The following is a 17,263-nucleotide window of genomic DNA, read 5'->3' as shown; positions in this document are numbered from 1 at the left end:
GTACATAGCAACTCGGAACTCCCAATTGCCAAAACCCAGTCTAACTTCTGCTATCACCCCTCCTCTCCATCGGGTCCCCGCCGGCGGGGACCCGATGGAGACGCCACCAGCTCCATCTCTAGGCCCATTTGACCAGCTGCTTCTTTGAAAAACCCTTTCTGTTTTCTCCCTCCAAAACTACATACACAAAAGAATTACTACTATATATACCACCAACATACACACACGTACATATCATCCACATACACCCACGTAAACCCCTGTCCAAGCCCCGCAACCACGCCCCTTGCACACACGACGGAATTGAAGCACTAGGCCTTGAACAACTGCTCTACTCTCTTTTCAAGGTCGATTTTTCTATCCATCGTTCAGTTCTGTAGCTGCAGCTAGTCAACCAAATTTTATATAATTTTTTTCTGTTTTAGAACTTCACCTTTTCCTTCAACCAGTTTTTAATTACTTTCAACAACAACGATTTCTCCCTTCTAAAACGGATAGATACACGTATTTGGTCATAGAAGGTTCCATTGAAGGAGGTTCTAGGTATATTAATATATATTAATATATATATTCTATCGATTTGAGAGCTTTCTTTTTATGCAAAGGGGAAAGGAACTAAGTTGTAGAGGAAGAACAAGAGAGCTTTTATTTTTTATTTGCTGAGAATAAAAAGGTTTACGGTACACAACGCAGGGGAAGAGAAGAGAAACGAAGAGAGAAGAAGCAGAAGAGACGATAGAGATAGAGAATAAGAGGAAAAAGGAAGGCTTTTTGTTTTCGTAGTAATAATATATTGTTTTTTTATTTTGGAATTGGAACTTTTTTTGATATTTATTTGATTTTTTGATCTTTCTTTTCAAGATAATTTGTTTTTAAGTTTTGGTGGTGGAATTTTGATTGGTTTGATTTCATTATTTATATACAGGGTGCGATCAAGGAACTGTGGGCATTTTCAGAGAGACATAAAAGTTGGATAAGCGTTAGTTGTTCTATCTTCCAATATAAGATATTCGTTTTTCCTTTTGAGTTTTAATTTTTTGTTAATTTTTTTTGATTCACTTCCCAAGTTATTTTGTTATTTTATTGTTGTATTTTTCAATTTGAATTGAATTCCAGAGACGTTTAATCTTGAGGCACGGCTGTTCTGTTATCTTTTTTACTTTATACGTGGTTGAGTTGTGGATTCCAGCTGTTATTCTACTATTTTGTTATATTAAGTACTACTAATTTTATTTTTGGGCCCATACACGTACACCTGGCGTATATTACAAACTGACATTGGTTGGGGGGAAAGGACAAGAAAAGAAGATAAGGAACCCAGGATATTGGTGTTTTATTTGGTAAAACGAAAGAAAAGGAAGAAGGAAAAAAGAAGCTTTCTGTGATCTTTTTTTGGGTTTTATTAATATTATCGTTATATTATTTTTTTTTGCAAAATATTATTATTGCATTTTTTTTGATTCTTGTCATTGTTGTTTGTTTTTGTTTAATAGTGGTTGATTAATGACATATCAAGATCCCTACCAAGGTTTGAATTTCCAGCATCCGTCGCGAATGCAGTCGCCATTGAGCGAATCGAATTCGATGACTCCAACATCTGATCTCTCGTTGTCTAATAGGCCGCACGCCTGGTCTGACCCTATGTATGATCAGACGTGGGGGGTGAATACAGCCGCGGCAGCAGCTTATAATGATGACTCTCAGGGTGCTCATACATTTGTGATGCCACAAAACTCTGGCAGGTATGATTCATCTGGATTGTGTTCAGATTCGTCTAATGAATCGTTTTCGCAGCAGCTTGTGGAGCAGCAGCAGCAGCTTTTCGAACAGCAGCTATCGCAGCAACAGCAACCGCAGCAGCCCGGTATGAATATGATGGCGCAGTATCCAGCACAGGTGGGCCATCGCCCTATGGCAGTCCAGTCAAGTCGGATGAGTAATCCAAAGGATTTCACATCTGCGCCTTCTAGAACGGTGTATTTGGGTAATGTACCGCCATATATTACCACACGGGAGTTGTTGGACCATGTTCGATCTGGTGTGGTTGAGGACGTTAAGATTTTGCCGGAAAAGATGTGTGCATTTATTTCTTTTGTTGATGAGAACTCTGCTCTTTTGTTTCATTCTGATGCTATTTTGAAGCGACTAAACATTGACGACCGAGACATCAAGATAGGATGGGGCAAGCCAACGCAGATTGATCCAATTGTGGCTGCCGGTATTAATAACGATGGGGCCACTAGAAATGTGTATCTCGGGAAGCTTAATACGAATCCGAAGATGTGTGCTCAATGGGGGGCAGATCCGAATGAGGAAACGATCACGGAAGAAAAATTACGAAATGACTTGGCAGACTTTGGCGAAGTTGAAAGTGTTAAGATTGTGACCGAGAAAGGAATCGCATTTGTTCATTTCTCGTCCATCTTTTCAGCCATTAAAGTGGTTGCAAATTTAGCCAACGTCAATCCGTATTATGCACAAAAAAAGATTTTCTATGGTAAAGACAGATGTGCATTCATCACAAAGACGCAGCAGCATAACGCTGCGCAGTTTTTAGGCATTCAGCCCGGTATGGAGCCATTGTTTTCTAACGATAGAGAGTTAATATCGCAAACTTTACTACAGCAATCTGCAGCTGCGGCTGCAATCGCCACTAGCGCTGGTGGTGCAAACAATTTGGGGAACAGGACGATTTACCTTGGCAACTTGCCAAAGGATGTCAAATTAGAAGAAATTTGCAATTCTGTTCGCGGTGGGCTGTTACAGCACATTAAATTATTAAATGATCGTCACGTTTGTTTTGTCACTTTCATCGATCCTACAGCAGCTGCGCAGTTTTATGCAATGAGTTCCTTACATGGATTAACTATTCACAACAAGCGTTGCAAGATTGGCTGGGGTAAGCATTCAGGTCCATTACCCAATCCGCTAGCTTTGGCAGTTTCCCGTGGTGCTTCAAGGAACATTTACTTGGGAAATATTGACTTTGAGGATGATAGAAAATTGGAACAGCCTATCTTCACCGAAACCTCTTTGAGATCAGTATTTCAAGAATTTGGTGAAGTTGAGCAAATTAACTTTCTATACGAGAGGAACTGTTGTTTCATCAACTTTGCTAATATTAGCAGCGCTATTCTGGCGATTGATAAAATTAAATCGATACCAACCTTTAAAGATTTGAAAATTAACTTTGGTAAGGATAGATGTGGTAATGTTCCTCGCCAATTCTGCTAGAATACACAAAGATTATTAGTATTACTATCATCGTTATTATTATTATTATTTTATGCAAACACAAGCAGCACACACAATCTTCAAAAACTTAAAACAAAAAACCAAACAAACAAAAAACCAACCAAACAAAAAACGTATAAAAACGTATAAAAAAGACTTAAAATGCCTTTTTTATTTTTATTACTATTACTAATACTACTACTATTCTATCATCATTTTTGATGTCCATCGCTGTTTTTTGGGGCTTTCTATTTTCCTCCTTGACAACAGCTGTTTCTATCCTTCGCGATCAATTGCTGCGCTGCCCTTGTCAGAGAAAAGAATTAGTCCTTTTTTCTCAGAATAATTCACTTCAGAATGCCTTATTTCCTCTCTTTCATCCTTTCTTTGTTAACTCATATTTTTAATTTTTCATTTTGTTTATTTTTCATTTTGTTTAAAAGAATCTTTTAATTTACGCTTTGATACTTCTCTCAAAGTAACTAACAAGTAGATTTAGGTATGCAAGAATATTCCTGTCTATTCATGCAGGCCTATTATTTAGTATCTTCACTTCACTCATTTCATTTTTTTTGTTGAATCATATTGTTTCTACTATTATTTGGTTTAATTAGGAGAATTTTTAGCCACCTTTTTGTAGCTTAAACTGCCTTCAAATAGCTTACTCTTTTCCTTCCGAAGAGTTAAAGTAACAAGGAACTCAATTAATCTTTAAAAATACTGAAAACTAAGACTAAAGTTCAAAATAATCAAAAATAGTTTTCTTAAATGTATACAAATATCAAAGCAAACTTTATTTAGAATGAAAAACGAAAAAAAATCTTATTGTCCTATACTATCTCATTAGATCCTGTCCATAAAAGTGCTAACATAATCCATTTAAATTTGGGAAGTGACCCAAGACAACATAAAATTATCAAAAATCAAACACTTATTACTACGCTCACGGGCAGCACATTACTTGTAATTCGTATGAATCTACAAAGTTGGTAGCAGGTTCATTTCACTTGTGAATTGGTTGACCACGGTCGAATCTCAACCAGTGCCAGGCGTCAGCCACGGCATCAGCACTTCTCTTGTGAATTGGTTGACCACGATCAAATCTCAGCCAGTGCCAGGCGTCAGCCACGGCATCAGCACTTCTCTTGTGAATTGGTTGACCACGATCAAATCTCAGCCAGTGCCAGGCGTCAGCCACGGCATCAGCACTTCTCTTGTGAATTGGTTGACCACGATCAAATCTCAGCCAGTGCCAGGCGTCAGCGTCTCTCTTAGAAATTCCAGCAGCTTGTTCAGAACGTGCAGTCGCCCAAATTGTTTTATTAACCAATGCAATGCCGGACTTTTCTTCGTCAACTAGTGACAAGATAACGATATTCTCCGCATCAGTCAAGTCTAAAAACCCAAGCAATGCTTCCTGTGGGAAGGTGGCGGCAATCTCCTTGGCGTCATTGACGCTCACTGGAGCAGCGAAGACTAAAGACGCTATAGAAGCGACAGATAATATATTATAGAACTTCATATGATAAATTTGGGATCAGCTTTTTTTGACCATTCAAATATAGCTGTTTACTGACTGATACAAATATTTTCAAGGCTAAAGCATCCAGGTCTTCAGTGGCAGCCTACGCTTCTTTTATAATTTTCTACTGTGGCTCAAAACCCTATTTATCTATCCCCAAATGATCATCATTGTGTTAGATACATATGATTATACTTAGTTTAACAATTGGCATTGGTAGCAATCTGTGTTTCCAGTCGTTGTTTTCAACAGCCAACGCAATGAATATCAACACAAGAAACTTTTAGTTTCAACCTGAGTCTTTATGGCTCGCTCTATTGGGAAACTCAGTGGTTCAAAGATCGTCGGAAACCCAAATAATGCAGATCTTTATTTCCTATTTAGGTAATAGCATTATTACATCTACTAATTGATGTACAGTATCAACTTCCTAAAGGAGCTGTTAATGGAAGCTTACTTAATGAGTTTGTGCCAGTTATGAAGATTAATGGTGACTGTTATCTTGATGAATTAAACATTTTTATTTAATTTTAACCCGCACATCACAAACACAGCACGGTAAATTTCGGTTATCAGTTAAGATACAATATAAATACTTCTAAAGCCATATTTGGATACCTGTATGAAGAGTGCCTAAAAAAATATTGGTATTATTAAAACCATACTTACTGAATCTAGCAAATATTTAGTTCATTAGTTTATTATGACAGATGGGGATAATTAAGGATTTCAAACTTGATAATCACAGGAATATATTATTATACAATTTGAGCCACATATTCTGGTTGGTTCTAATTGACTTATTTTGCTGTTAACCATCTTAACCCATCTCTCCAACTGTGGTGTAATCATATAAAACTTCTATTTTTCATCAATATACAAATTTATAAATTAATAGGCACTGGCTTTAGTCGACAACCAGCCAAGCCTCGTACCTAGCCCCCTTTCTGTCTTTAATTGACACCTAGCAACTTCTCATCAACTTATGGGACTCTTCTCTATACAGTTACTACTAAAACTACTTTGTTTCAGCGTAAATAACACATAGAGAAGCTGCCTGTGTCAACCCTAATATCTGAAGGCTGTCCTAAATGCGGGTAACTATTTGCTGAAAATTTTTCGGACACTATAAATAAGTGACAAAACGACAACTTTAGCATTATCTTTCATCGAATTTACTATTATTTCATACAGTAACGCAAATTCACAGCCATTCGTAGCATATACAGCGTCTTCTTGAGGTTGGATCCCTACGGGGCGTCCTTGGCCCATGATAAGGTCGGACATATGCTACCGGTTTTGAACTCAGTTTGGACTGGAGAATAAAGTTACTGATCTTGGGTGCAATAACCCATGTGTCGTTTGGCCTTTGAGTCAAACCTAAGGGTCCATCTTCGTATGCCCGTATGGGGGTTGTTGCAATGATCAATAATACATTTTTTTATTATTTTAAATCAGTTATTGAAGAATTCAATGATATAATATATATGTATAGCCTATGTATTGAGCAGTTGGCAATTATTACGTTATGCTATGGTTTCTTGTGCGAAATGGCGCGGAATCCTGAGTTGAACCCTAATAATTCGTTAATACCCCTTATCCAGTCATTTTCGGTTCTGGCAACACAGTAGATGCCAGTACTTTTTGGGTCCTTCATATTAGATAAACCGGAGGTGTCTTTCCTATTTGGTACTATCGAGCCCTCGACATAGATGGTTCCGGCCTCACTTCGCACATGAATCTCGTCGCCCAACCTTAAGTCTTCTTGAGGAATTCCATCAATCGATAATTTTAGAACCTGTTCATCAAAGTCGTGAGCTACTCTGGAACTAATTACAACTTTAATATAGCTGGTACGAGGTAGAATTACCGGCCTAAAGGACAAAGATCGAGGGCATATTGGAGTTAATAGTATAGATGGAACCAATGGAGATACTATACTTCCTCCTGCTGATAATGAATACGCCGTTGATCCTGTGGGCGTAGAGAGGGCGACACCATCGCCGGTGGTGCTCGTCAAAAATTCGTTATCTATAGTAATATCCATATGAGCCAAATGAGGCGAATTTCCCCTGTGTATGAAGATATCATTCATAGCGTGCAATGTTTGTGACCGTGTAACTTTCCCATTGCGGACTAAGTGACATTCTAAACGAGTCCGATGTAAGCACTTGGATCTTGAGCTGATTACATTCTCGAAGACTTCTCTGTAGTTTTTGAATTCAAATGGTAATAGAAACCCGAGAGTCCCTAATGAAAATGCTAACACGGGGGGCACCCTTGTATTTGAAAACATTGAAACTGCACTTAAAATTGTTCCATCACCACCTAAGGATACCACTAACTCTGTCCGGTCAACAATATCTTGTGTATCTCCCGTATATAGCACACATGGCAGTTGGGAAGAGGGCAACTTTACCGGGAACTCTTCTTGTAGCTCTTTAGCTACATCATGCTGTACAATAACGTTTATTTCAGGATATGAATCATGCATATATGAAATAAGTTCAACCATTGCATCCTTCGTCGTTTTTGTCCATGGCTTCCTGGTTACAAGAACATTCCTTACCGGTTTTTGCCATACCATCGACTGTAGCTTAGAGTTGGGAGAAGATATAAAATCAGGCAACGTGGAATTCTCCAAAGCTTCCACTGACTTAACATGGATACCTGATGCCATTTCTTGAAACCTTGTAACACCATTGTGGAAAAATTTAACCTTTGTTGGAACCATACATCGCAACGACCATAGCTTACTGGAGACACTAAACATCTTGCTGGTCTACAACCTCCTCACAAAACCACCTTTATTACAACAATTCAAATTTTTAAAAAGGATCAATATCCAGATGTACGTTGCCTAATATATATACTGATACTAAATGCATACCCTCAACAAACCACACTACAGAGTTGTTGTGATGACTATAATTTCAGTTTTTTTCCGGATTTTCCAATTGGACTTTAATATAGATTACACACCTTACATCTTGCAGCCTACCACCTCCTTTTAAAACGTCACTATCCATCCGAAACAAGTCCCCGTCTGTCTCATATAACACCACTTGCTCGTTCTTTTGCTTTTTTGCGGGTGCTTCCGTTGGCAATGAACAGAGAGTCCTATAAAAGAGGCGCCAGCCACGTAACATGTACCAAATATGACGTTACGGATCCGAGTTTCTTTCAAAGTGCTATGCTGTTGTACTATATGTAGTTAGTTTATATATCGATAGGCTATATCTTAAAATGTGCTACCTTCTGGAGGCTGTGGTAGCTTCTTGTTTGTAGACGAAGCCATTTCCTTCCTCAAATCTAGTAGTAACGTCTCCATCGTGTAAGATCTCTTCCAATCACGCAAAGTATGGAACATATTTGTTTCAACCTCTCCTGTAGCCTGGTCCACACATGGGAGATTGATCTTAGAGATAAATTTAACTGTAGGAGGTTTGTCAGGATATTCATCACCACATTTTATAACCACTGAATAAATTCTGTTTTCATGATTGCTATGAGGAGGGCCTAAAATAGTACCGTTCCATGTCGTCATTGTAATATCCTCGCCATTAGCTAGACCATAACTGCAGGATTCTGGTCCCAGTCCCTTCTCACCTTTCTCCAATTCTTCTAATAACCTAAAACTTCTTGGCCTGTAAAAACGAATGGGGGGTGTATAGGTCAGTAATTTGTGCTTCATGCGGTAAGCCAAACTGATAAATACATAGTCACATACACTCTTGACATTATTAGATTACTTTCCTGTCAAATACGGCTCCTTGGATTGCTAAAAGATTGTCTTCAGCTTACTTTTAAACACCGTTGTAACGATTGTCCTGTTAGAAACGATAGTAATAAAATGCATTCAGGTTTCATTTTGATGGTCCGAATTCATTCAAGTTCAGTTTTTTTAAACATTGATGAGAAACCTACATGTTTACAAACAAGTTGGCAGTAAGTCAGATATAACAGGTGGATTCGCGATCTTGTAGAGTGGTTGCTTGTACTTCATTATGAGCCATAATGGGGATTCCTCATCTTTTGTAGAGGAGCCTCCTTCTCCTAGTGCAAGAGATCGGGATTTAGAACGGCAAGTGCTATCGTTACAGTACAGGTTGAATACACAGCAAAACGAATCAGAATTGATGAAATTATCGCTTGAGAGAGAGCTAGCTAGTTTCAACTCAAAATACAAGCAGTGTATGACGGAATTGGATAGTGCACTAAAGGATACGAAGTATCTATATGAGCAGAATTCGGTACTTGAACAAAAATTGAAAGAGGAACGGGAGAAAAGTTGTGACAATGAGGTGGTTAGGCAATTAGAGGCTAGTAATATGGAATTAAGCCATCAGTTACGACTGAAAGATCAATCGCTTGAAGAGATGTCTAATCAACATAAGTCTACTCTATCGATGTACGAGAACAAGGTCAAGAATCTAGAGTTAGAGTTGAAGGGTAAGAAGTCACTGCTTGTTAAGTACGAACAGGAGATTGGAAAACAGTCAGAACGTGTGATGCAGCTAAACAAAGAATGTGTTGATAAGGATGATGAAATATCTGTCCTGAAGGTTTCAGAAGTTGTGATGGCGCATCGTAATTACAATACCGAGGAGTTACAGGAGTTAACAATCCTAAACAAGACGTTAAAAGACCAAATGACGTTATCAAAGGAGTTGGAAAGGGCTAATTTGGAGCAAGCCAATGAGTTAAAAAAATTACGTCAGAAGAATGAATCTCACCAGTTCTTAAAGCTGGAGAACTCAAAATTAAGATCCAAGCTAGAACAGATGGATATGATGGAACGGAAGTTGGAAGATCTGCAGTTGGAAAATGTTCAATTGCAGGAGAATTAACGAATTGGGAACTTTACCAAACCGAGGGTTCTTCGCCGCAGGACGTTATTAGAGAGCTAAAACTTTTGAAGCAGGAAAGCTTAACACTTGTGAATGACATGGGTAAACTTCAAATTGATTTGAACAACATGAAAATTTTGAATGATGAACTCGCTCTAGAACGTAACCAGTTGCTTGACTTGAACAAAAAATATGAGAGTAGTATTCTGAATTTAAAAAGTTGAATTACGAAATTGAGCAACAGAAATTACTTTCATTTGAAGAAAGTAAATTATTAAGACAACAATTAGAGGAACTTTCTGAAATCGATAGAAATCCTAATTCGGATGAAGACAACAATAAGAAGCAAATTAGGTCTCTAGTTGAAAATTATAAGAATCAAACTGAAGACTTAACTAACGAACTAAAAAAGTTAAACGAGGAGCTATTAAAGCAAAACGATTTCAGTCCTTCCACTAATAGAAAGAAACGGAAAGCTAGCGATGACTTAGCCCTAAACTACTCTCAGAGATTAAATGAACTTCAATTCAAAAATAAACATTTAGAAAGAAAACTAGCAAATAGTGAGGAAACTGCCCATCTCTTGGAGGATAAGTTACGGAAGTTGCAATCATTGAACGAGAAGAAAATCAGAATCTTACAACTTCGTAACAACCCCCTTCTCACAGACCAATTTGTAAAAAAAAGCAGTTGAAGCTATTGCAACATGAGAATGGTGCACTATTGAAACAGCTCGATGGACAAGGCACTGTCGAAGCAATCCCTAGATCGGTTTACGATAGACTACAATTCGATATACAGGAAATGGAACGGGAATTGTTTTCCACCAACAAAAGGACTACCCGTCTAAGAGAGATGTTTAACAGTAAATCATTAGAGTTTATAGATGCAGTCAACTCCTTATTAGGTTTCAAGTTGGAGTTCCAGGTTGGTGGTAAAGTTAAAATGATCCCATGTTATAAAACCGATAAGTATCTTGTTGCTGACTTACAGACCAACACTCTCAAATCAAACTTAGACAAGGTAATACCAAACTGGGATAACCTATTGACTGAATACGTCGAAAAAAAAGGGCAACTACCTTGCTTTTTAGCAAAGATAATGTTAATATTAGCGGAACAGATACATAATTAGTGTTCACAAACTTACGCAATGTCTATAATTTTTGACTTTTTCACTAGACGTTCATATCCAAAAAATAGGGAATCCAAGAATTAGCTAACATATATATGATTGAACGCTCGAAAGTATCTAACCACACAGATAGGTCCGCTTAAGACGAGCAATATGACCGAGCAGAAGAAGTCAAGTGTTATTCCTTTTCAATCACAGGTTAAGTTGCTTGTACTGCCGTTATTAATAACAGGTGGATTATTCACAACTTATGTATTTTATAATAGGCATCTAAGACAATATACTGGAGCTCGAGACATACCAAGTCATCTGTTCAGAAGAGGATATCTTTTTGGTAAAGTTACATCTGTAGGAGATGGTGATAATTTTCATTTCTTTCACATGCCAGGTGGTATACTTGGTGGATGGCATTGGCTTCGGGAAGTTCCATCGCTTCCAAGAATGCCGAAGCATCTTCAATCATCTCAGGTAACAACAGTTTCCAATTCATGGTGGTCAAATTGGCTTTATGAGTTGAGTACGTATAAGGTGGGCAGGAATAAACGTTACTTCAAAAGTTTGCATGTACCATATAGGGGGAAGAGGAATTTACCAACCATTTCTGTAAGATTATGTGGTGTAGATGCACCAGAAGGTGCACATTTTGGTAAATCAGCTCAGCCGTTGAGCGAAGAAGCCCTTATATGGTTGAGGTACACAATATTAGGAAAATATGTTGGTAAACCGCTTGCCATTGATCATTATGGCAGATGTGTTGCAAAAGTAGAATATTTGTCGTGGCTCAAATGGAAAAATGTCAGTCTTGAGATGATCAAACAAGGATTGGGCGTTGTGTATGAAGGCAAGCTGGGAGCGGAATTTGATTCTGAAGAACCATTATATAGGTATCATGAAGCCCAGGCTAAGAAGGCAAAGAAAGGTGTGTGGGGTTTGCGTCGGTTTGAGACTCCGGCTACATTTAAGAAGCGTACGAAATGAAATAAGTCTATTATAAACAGAATAGTGGATATATTATAGATTTTTTTTTCATGTATATTTAATTTCAGCACTTTACGTTTATGCCCTGCCTTTTCTCGTGTTCTCTTTGTTCGAACATGACTTGAACTGCAACATATATAGCTGTATTAGCACAAAAGAAGAAGACAATTCCATCTTGAGTACTGAATATATCTTTGAGTAATTGCATAGTGCCAGAAGATCCTAAACAAAACCCAAACAAATTTGCAATCATCATCAACCACAGATTGAAAACACAGCCAACTCCACATAAACTTCTGTACCAACTTTCCTTAGAATATTTGCCGAAGTATTTAGTTGCAAGAATTTCAGGAAATAAAAACAAGACAATTAACCAGCCCCACAATAATAATCTCATTTCAATATCATGCCATATAGCCACAAAGGAAAAGACAGCTAGAGAAGTCAAAAGTCTATTAGAAGATCCTCCCAAAGGGATATAAATATACCGTACAACCCACTTGTTGTATGATCTATGCCATGCTCTCCAAAACGCCAATGCACTATAATTATTGTCAACACTCCTAATCATATTCTCTGGTGGGTCGATGCCATCAAGCATTGCCCACAATCGAAATAACCTCCAGGGAATCAATAGCTTCAACCAGATTACATTCAAATTAAAGAGTCCTATCATAGACAATTGAAATGGGGTATCACCAGCCCACGCTTTCGTTTTGGAGACCGCAACCACATACATGAAATGAAGTAGGAATTCCATGGTTAATAAACAACATGTCAAGTTTAATGCGTATCGCACAATTCTGTGACCAGCGATAGAAGGTAGCGTGTGACAACTTTGGTATAGGTAGTCATTAAACGTAATGATTGGGCCAGCAATGAATAATGGTGTGTAAGTAACATAGGCGAGATAATTTTTGATAGAGTAGTCTCGTAAGCTATGGGGAGCTACTAAGCGAGAACGTTCATCTAATATTTCTTCACTAAATGCATTTTCTCGAATAGGAGCAAGAGACACTAATTCATGGTTCTTTGTGCTTGCAGAGGTATCATCATTTTCATAAAGCGTAGGAGTTGTCAATCTCTCCTTCTGATTGACATTGTGCCATCTCTCTAAATAATCCATATTAAAAGATAACATTCTCAATAGCGTAAAATTGAAAAACACATCCCATCTTCCAATAAGACCCTTGTAGGAGGTATCAAGAAATGATAATATTGATAGAATACTCCCAAAAGGATACGACTTATAGCTATTATTAAAGAAAAGTGTTCCAATACCATATGTCCACGATAATATGGTTGCCAATCTCCTTTGTTTCTTGAACATCTTAACAATGCTAAACATTGCGAACAAGTGAACAAGTACTCTTAATGCATTAACCCCATGAGCTGCACTTATGAACACCAAACCAAAACCAAAATCAAACGTTACAGGTTTAATAGAAGAAAAATGAATTACACATTTCTTGATGGAAGTGTGACCTAACATTAAACCTAGCAACAACAAAAAGTTATCCCTGAAAAATCTGTATTGATCGTCACTGTTATCGACTTTGCGACCGAATAACCAACCATCACTTAACAATCGCTCATACTTCGGATAATTCGGATTCAACTCATTAGATGCATCCATACCTGTCTTAAACATTAGCGGTATTACAATTATGAATACTAAATAGTATAACCAAAACTCCAATGTATTCCATCTTGATTTACCAGCATTCAAACTAATCTGTTGTCTTCGTTTAACATCTTTTGGAGGTGCTAGCCTCGCATCTAATGACTCCAACGAAAAAAGCAGGCTAATCCAATTCTTCGTTGGTGCCTCCATATTCCCTGTTAACATTGTAAATCTGTTAAACCACCCTGTACGGAATATAGCTGCCTTATAGTAGGGGATCTAGTAGCAGTTATATGTCTAGTGGTCTTAAAGTCAGTGGTCAGAATAAAACTTTTGACACGAAAGAAATTAATGTCACATGATACCTATGTTATCACGTACTTCTCTTTTAATTAGACGAATTACATTAATATCCGAGCGCAAGTGGTTTAGTGGTAAAATCCAACGTTGCCATCGTTGGGCCCCCGGTTCGATTCCGGGCTTGCGCATTTTTAGACAATTTTTATTATTGGGGTACGATGAATCTCTTCTATCTGTAAGGCTGTAAGCTACGAAGTACACCTGTTTTGTTAGATGGGAAAACAGTTCCTTTTGAAGAGCCAACAAGCATCCATAGAAGTTGAGGTTGGTTTGGATTCTGTTAGATTAGGCATTTTTTAAGAAGACAGAGTTTTATTAAATAAGGTACAAGGGCAGTTCGCTTCATTATATTAAAACTTGCGAGGTTTTGTTGATTTAAGAAACCTCGGAAATAATAGGTTAATCTGAGGTTGTTAAAATGGGTTTTTGGTCGAGTAAATCGGGGATTGCTGCCAATTACTCGTATTCTTCATCTCCAACTTTTATGGTGGAGCCTTGGTCTGTGCATACAGGTAGGGCCAAATTTTCTACTTCGAATATGCCAACAAGAGTTTCAGTTTTCATTTTCGATAAGAAGAAATTTGAGAATTATCTTTTGAACTATGGTATCATTCATTCTAAGTCCTCAGCTGGTGATAGGCTGTTGTTGTCAGATGCTTATGATGTGCTGAGGAATCAGGTTAGTAACTTGGCAAAATTGAAGCATCCGACAATTTTAACTTTAATGGCCCCACTCGAGGAACACTCTAAGAATTTTATGTTTGTGACAGAGTATGTTTCTGGGTCTTTGTTTTCAATCTATCAGGGATACGATGGCGAGCAAGATATATTGAGTAATAATTCCCAAAGTGTGGTTATTCAAAGGGGCATCTTACAGATCTCGCAAGCTTTAGATTTTATTCACAACAAGGCTAGTTCTGTGCACCTAGAATTACACCCAAACTCTGTGTTTGTGAATGAAAACTCGGATTGGAAAGTATCTGGGCTCGGTCACTTAGTGAAGCTTCCTCCATCGACAAACACCGCAGAATATTTCATGCCTCAGTACGATCCTAGAGTGCCGCCATTTATGATTTGATTTAGATTACACGGCTCCAGAGGTTGTATTTGAAAGTACATTGTCGCCGAAGAGCGATTATTTCTCATTAGGAGCATTGATATACTTTTTGTACTATGGGAAAAATCTTTTAAATTGTGAGAATTCTTCAAGTTACTACCAAGATGAATACAGGAAGTTTGAACGGAAGTTGGTTAATATGTCATGGGATAATATATTTAACAGAGTATCTGAAAAATTGAGGTTTGTAATGCCTAAATTGTTGAATAGAGATCTTTATTCTAGATATGATAATATTACAGAGTTTATAAACTCAGAAATATTCGATGACCCGTTGGTGAAGACTTTATTGTTTCTTGATGAATTACCCACAAAGTCTACTGAAGACTTAGTCACCTTCTTAGATGGTCTTTCAAAGTTGCTTCCGCAATTCCCCACACAACTATTGCAAAGAAAATTTCTGTCGGCTCTCTTGGAGCTCCTCGATCGCTGTTGTTCTTCCAATGATATCAACTCAAAATGTCTAAACTTGAGTTTGCATATCAGCATTCAGATTGGGCAGTCGTTATCCCAACTCACGTTCAATGAGAAGGTTACTCCTCATTTGATATCAACAACTAACTTTGGCATTTTATTGGAAAATGCAGCCGTATGCTTTATCACCAATCTCGAAATTCTAAAAAGTAAACTTAAGCAAGAAGTGTTTGCTGAGCAATTGTTGAAGCCACTATGTAGTCATGTTCTTAAACTATCAGGTGACCCTGCAGTTGTGCTACAAGAAAACTTATTGGCCAAATTAAAGGTGATATTGGAAGCTCTCGGGTTTGCTACCATAAAGCGCTATCTCTTCCCGCTAGTCTCCGACCTTTTTGTGAAGACCACGAGTTTGACCGTTAAACTGTCATGCATCGCCAGCTTCCAAGAGATGCTAAGCACCAAAACTCTCGACAAATTTACGTTTATGGACGAATTGGTACCACTAATCAAGGTGATGAAAACTCGGGACCCAAGAGTGCTCATGAAGTTTATGGAGCTGTTCAAAACACTACCAGATCTCATCCAAAATGACGAAACCATCGTTGAACACATACTCCCCTTGATTTGGAACTTCTCTATGGCCAAGACACTCGATCCAACCCAATATTCACAGTATACGGAAGTCATAAACAACATTTCTCGCAAGATTCAAAGGTCCCATCTTGAAACATTGAAGAAAGATACCTCTAAAACCAAAACGTCCAATTCTGACGACTTTGCAAACGTCATTAACAAACCTATATTACCTATCACCCAGGACAACCGGGATTCGAAGACTGGTAGCAACGTACCAACACTTAATCCAAAAAACCCCTCTAATATTAATTCTTCAAAATCTAGCAACACATACAGTTCTCCTATTCCTACTACATCAACAACACCCAAGTCAAACCCTAAACCCTTGGTCCTCACCAAGGGTATTACTCAATCCAATCGTACCAGACCCACCCGTGGCTCTCCCCGCAAATATACCGCCACGAATACTACCAACACGGCTCCCGCTCCTGCTGCCAACGCTCTAACAGCCCCACCAGATGACGATTTCGACGTTTTTGTGTCACCCAACTCTTCGTCTATCACATCCAATGCCGGCAGCATTAACGGAGCACCCCCAGCACCTGCGCCAAATCCCTCGAACCTGCCACCAGGCTTCTCAATGTCTCTTCTGCAGCCCAACAAACGTCATTCAAGCACTCCCCCTCCGGGTACTGCTGCTGATAATACAGAGGGTCTAATATGATGGCCCTCGCTGGTTACATAATATAACACCACGCGCACACATTCGGAATTTTCTGTCGACGCTAAAATCAGGCCGATTTCTCCGACCAATGGCGCGTGCGCTGATTACCAGCGCACAGCTTTTTTGCATTCCTTATTATTGAAAAAGGCTAAAATATATTATTACCAAACAGACAGGACAGAAGAAGAAGCACATCGTCACATCCATAGACCGATTGGAGAGACTTAATCAGCTATCAATTTCCCAGGCTTTATTAGAGAACAAACTCAAGTATAAACGTGTGTTCTTGTTTGTTTTTTTGAATGGTATCAGGCTGATGAGTATATCGCACCAACACAGAAGATGCATATGAAAGCTGCCACAAGAATCAACGTTACCAACAAACTTTTTATGACCACGTTTCTTGTTGCATTTTCCAGTGTTGCACTGGGTTCCATACTTCCCTGTCCAGCACGCTCATTAGACTCAGATTCCCCGTTGCATGAAGAATCTTACAATCAGCATCGTCAGGTCCAGCAAGAGAAAGAACTTGAACCCAAGTTCGTCAACCAGGGTTGAAGGAAAGAAAGAAAAAACATGTGCCTTCCTGAAAATGGGCAAGTGTTACTAAACACCATTGTTTCAGCTCCTCTGTCAGGTTTATCTGGTTTATTTATTTATGTTGCTTGCACAACCTGCATATAGTTCACGTGCGATGCACTTTGACGATGTGTTCCGTCTGCGACTT

General features: G+C 38.4%; 7 protein-coding genes and 2 further genes across 7 annotated transcripts; 5 read left to right on the top strand and 4 right to left on the bottom strand.

The window, feature by feature from the left end:
• Positions 1 to 1,503: 1,503 nt before the first annotated feature.
• MRN1 (Mrn1p) lies at positions 1,504 to 3,234 on the top strand (the record flags this gene model as incomplete). The annotated part of the gene is made up of 1 exon (XM_003644749.1): positions 1,504 to 3,234. One exon carries the CDS (start codon positions 1,504 to 1,506, stop codon positions 3,232 to 3,234), a length of 1,731 nt encoding a protein of 576 aa, XP_003644797.1.
• Positions 3,235 to 4,237: 1,003 nt separating this feature from the next.
• Positions 4,238 to 4,756, bottom strand: MF(ALPHA)1 (Mf(Alpha)1p; the record flags this gene model as incomplete). Its single annotated transcript, XM_003644748.1, has 1 exon — positions 4,238 to 4,756. One exon carries the CDS (start codon positions 4,754 to 4,756, stop codon positions 4,238 to 4,240), a length of 519 nt encoding a protein of 172 aa, XP_003644796.1.
• A 1,531-nt stretch (positions 4,757 to 6,287) lies between these two features.
• On the bottom strand, positions 6,288 to 7,529 carry POS5 (NADH kinase; the record flags this gene model as incomplete). The annotated part of the gene is made up of 1 exon (XM_003644747.1): positions 6,288 to 7,529. One exon carries the CDS (start codon positions 7,527 to 7,529, stop codon positions 6,288 to 6,290), a length of 1,242 nt encoding a protein of 413 aa, XP_003644795.1.
• A 468-nt stretch (positions 7,530 to 7,997) lies between these two features.
• Positions 7,998 to 8,497, bottom strand: MMS2 (E2 ubiquitin-conjugating protein MMS2; the record flags this gene model as incomplete). The annotated part of the gene is made up of 2 exons (XM_003644746.1): positions 7,998 to 8,403; positions 8,487 to 8,497. The coding sequence occupies 2 exons, from the start codon at positions 8,495 to 8,497 to the stop codon at positions 7,998 to 8,000; spliced, it is 417 nt and encodes a 138-aa protein (XP_003644794.1).
• A 266-nt stretch (positions 8,498 to 8,763) lies between these two features.
• Ecym_2229 lies at positions 8,764 to 10,740 on the top strand (the record flags this gene model as incomplete).
• Positions 10,741 to 10,893: 153 nt separating this feature from the next.
• Positions 10,894 to 11,718, top strand: LCL3 (Lcl3p; the record flags this gene model as incomplete). The annotated part of the gene is made up of 1 exon (XM_003644745.1): positions 10,894 to 11,718. One exon carries the CDS (start codon positions 10,894 to 10,896, stop codon positions 11,716 to 11,718), a length of 825 nt encoding a protein of 274 aa, XP_003644793.1.
• Positions 11,719 to 11,782: 64 nt separating this feature from the next.
• Positions 11,783 to 13,567, bottom strand: Ecym_2227 (membrane-bound O-acyltransferase family protein; the record flags this gene model as incomplete). The annotated part of the gene is made up of 1 exon (XM_003644744.1): positions 11,783 to 13,567. The coding sequence occupies one exon, from the start codon at positions 13,565 to 13,567 to the stop codon at positions 11,783 to 11,785; it is 1,785 nt and encodes a 594-aa protein (XP_003644792.1).
• A 553-nt stretch (positions 13,568 to 14,120) lies between these two features.
• Positions 14,121 to 16,536, top strand: Ecym_2226 (the record flags this gene model as incomplete).
• Positions 16,537 to 16,878: 342 nt separating this feature from the next.
• Positions 16,879 to 17,094, top strand: COA2 (Coa2p; the record flags this gene model as incomplete). The annotated part of the gene is made up of 1 exon (XM_003644743.1): positions 16,879 to 17,094. One exon carries the CDS (start codon positions 16,879 to 16,881, stop codon positions 17,092 to 17,094), a length of 216 nt encoding a protein of 71 aa, XP_003644791.1.
• Between the last annotated feature and the right edge of the window lie 169 nt (positions 17,095 to 17,263).

Source organism: Eremothecium cymbalariae, chromosome 2, assembly GCF_000235365.1.
Source record: "Eremothecium cymbalariae DBVPG#7215 chromosome 2, complete sequence".
In the NCBI taxonomy this organism is placed as follows: domain Eukaryota; kingdom Fungi; phylum Ascomycota; class Saccharomycetes; order Saccharomycetales; family Saccharomycetaceae; genus Eremothecium; species Eremothecium cymbalariae.
This window is presented reverse-complemented; position numbering and strand designations above follow the sequence as displayed.